A 1,539-nucleotide genomic window follows, 5' to 3' on the forward strand; every position below is an offset into this window, starting at 1 on the left:
GGGAGGGAGCGGGGAGCAGGCCGGGGCTCCTGGGAGGGGCTCCTGGGAGGGAGCGGGGAGCAGGCGGGGGCCTAGCGGAAGGGCTGGAAAGGCCACGGCCGTAGCCCAGCGCCCGCGCCCAGCCCGCCAGTCTCGTGACAGCCTACCTGGGCAGAGGGTGCTAAAAAAGGCCCCCAGCGAGTCCACTTTCCCCGTGACCAGCTCGTAATTGACTTCTTTCTGGTACTCCGCCGGCGTGAGGAGGCTCTCGGAGAGAATCCGGGCTTGGTATTTCCCTGGAAAACAAGCCCCTTCCGCTGGAGGCCCGCGCAGCTCGCAGGCGAGGCCCGGAGAGGCCCGGTCTGTCCCGCTGCAGCCTGGGTCCAGCAGCAGCCCGGCCAGAGCACAGGTGAGCACAGGAAAGGCTGGGGCGTGCCCGCCCCAAGGGGGGAGCCGGGGGGGGAGCAGCAGTGGCCGCGAGCCCCGAAGCCGCCAGGCAGCAGAGGCCGCACCCCCCCGCTTCGGCTCACCAGGTCACCCCGCGAGGTGGCAAGACCACGGGCAGGCGGAACGCAGAGGCTGCCCGCGCCTGGACACCGTCATCACAGACAGCCTCTTTGGGCATGTCCCCTTCCGGCCTCCCCCTCCCCTAAGCACCCCGACACTCACCCCGCCCAGGACTCCTCCCTCTTCTCAGACCCCAGGAGGCCCTGCACATTCCCGCCCTGTCTCAGGTCCCTCCGCCCTGGACTGTCCACCCCATCATCCGCAACCCCTGTCCTGCTCCACTGCCCACCCCCGCTCCCGCCTGCCCCCACGCTGCCTCCGCGCCAGAGGGCTCAGGCTGCAGCAGGCCCTCCCCACCCCCCGGCCCTGCCTCAGCATCACCCCTGCCTCGGTTGCCGCATCCCAGCATCAAAAGCCAGCGCCCACCCCCCCGCTTCGCGCCCAGTCCCCCCGCTTCGCGCCCACACACCCGCTTTGCGCCCACACACCCACTTCGCGCCCACCCGCTTCGCATGCACCCCCACTTCGCGTGCACCCCCACGTCACGCGCCCCCCCACCCCGCCTCGCGCGCAGCAAAGCCTGACTCGGTGCCTCTCCCACCACCACCCGCGTCCTACTCCTCCCGAGGCGGCTCTTGCTGAAACGGCGCCTACACCGGTCACTTCCCTCCCCTCAGCCCAGCCCAGGGCGCTTGGGGCGCCGCCCCAGACCGCTGTCGGCGTCGGGGCTGGACACGGGGACGCCTTGTGTCCCCCCGCCCCGAACTGCCACGGCCTCCCCTCCCCACTACTGGCCCGCGGTCAGGCCCCTCTTCCCCCCGCACCTCCGGGAGGCCGCGGCGCCCCGGCCTGCTGAGCCCCAGACCGCCCCCTCCCCTCCTCTCCGACCCAGCCTGCGCCCCGCGGGTGTTCGCGGGCGCCGACTCCGCCTGCCCTCCGCAGAGGGACGACTGCAGTCCAAACCCGACGGACGCCGTCGTCCTCCCGTCCCCAGAGGTGGCGAGGGGGTGGCCAGCTCAGGCCCAGGCCTCAGGGCGGCCCCGCAGCCCCGGC

The 1,539-nt window shown here is 72.8% G+C and overlaps 1 protein-coding gene across 1 annotated transcript in view; it reads right to left on the bottom strand.

The window, feature by feature from the left end:
- GREB1 (growth regulation by estrogen in breast cancer 1) overlaps positions 1-1,539 on the bottom strand; it is a 63,304-nt gene that overhangs the window by 27,552 nt on the left and 34,213 nt on the right. The window contains 1 exon segment of the mRNA XM_012727364.1: positions 147-312. Coding sequence (XP_012582818.1) covers positions 147-312 — 166 coding nt within the window.

Source organism: Condylura cristata, unplaced genomic scaffold, assembly GCF_000260355.1.
Source record: "Condylura cristata isolate star-nosed mole 26May11 unplaced genomic scaffold, ConCri1.0 scaffold00020, whole genome shotgun sequence".
NCBI lineage: Eukaryota > Metazoa > Chordata > Mammalia > Eulipotyphla > Talpidae > Condylura > Condylura cristata.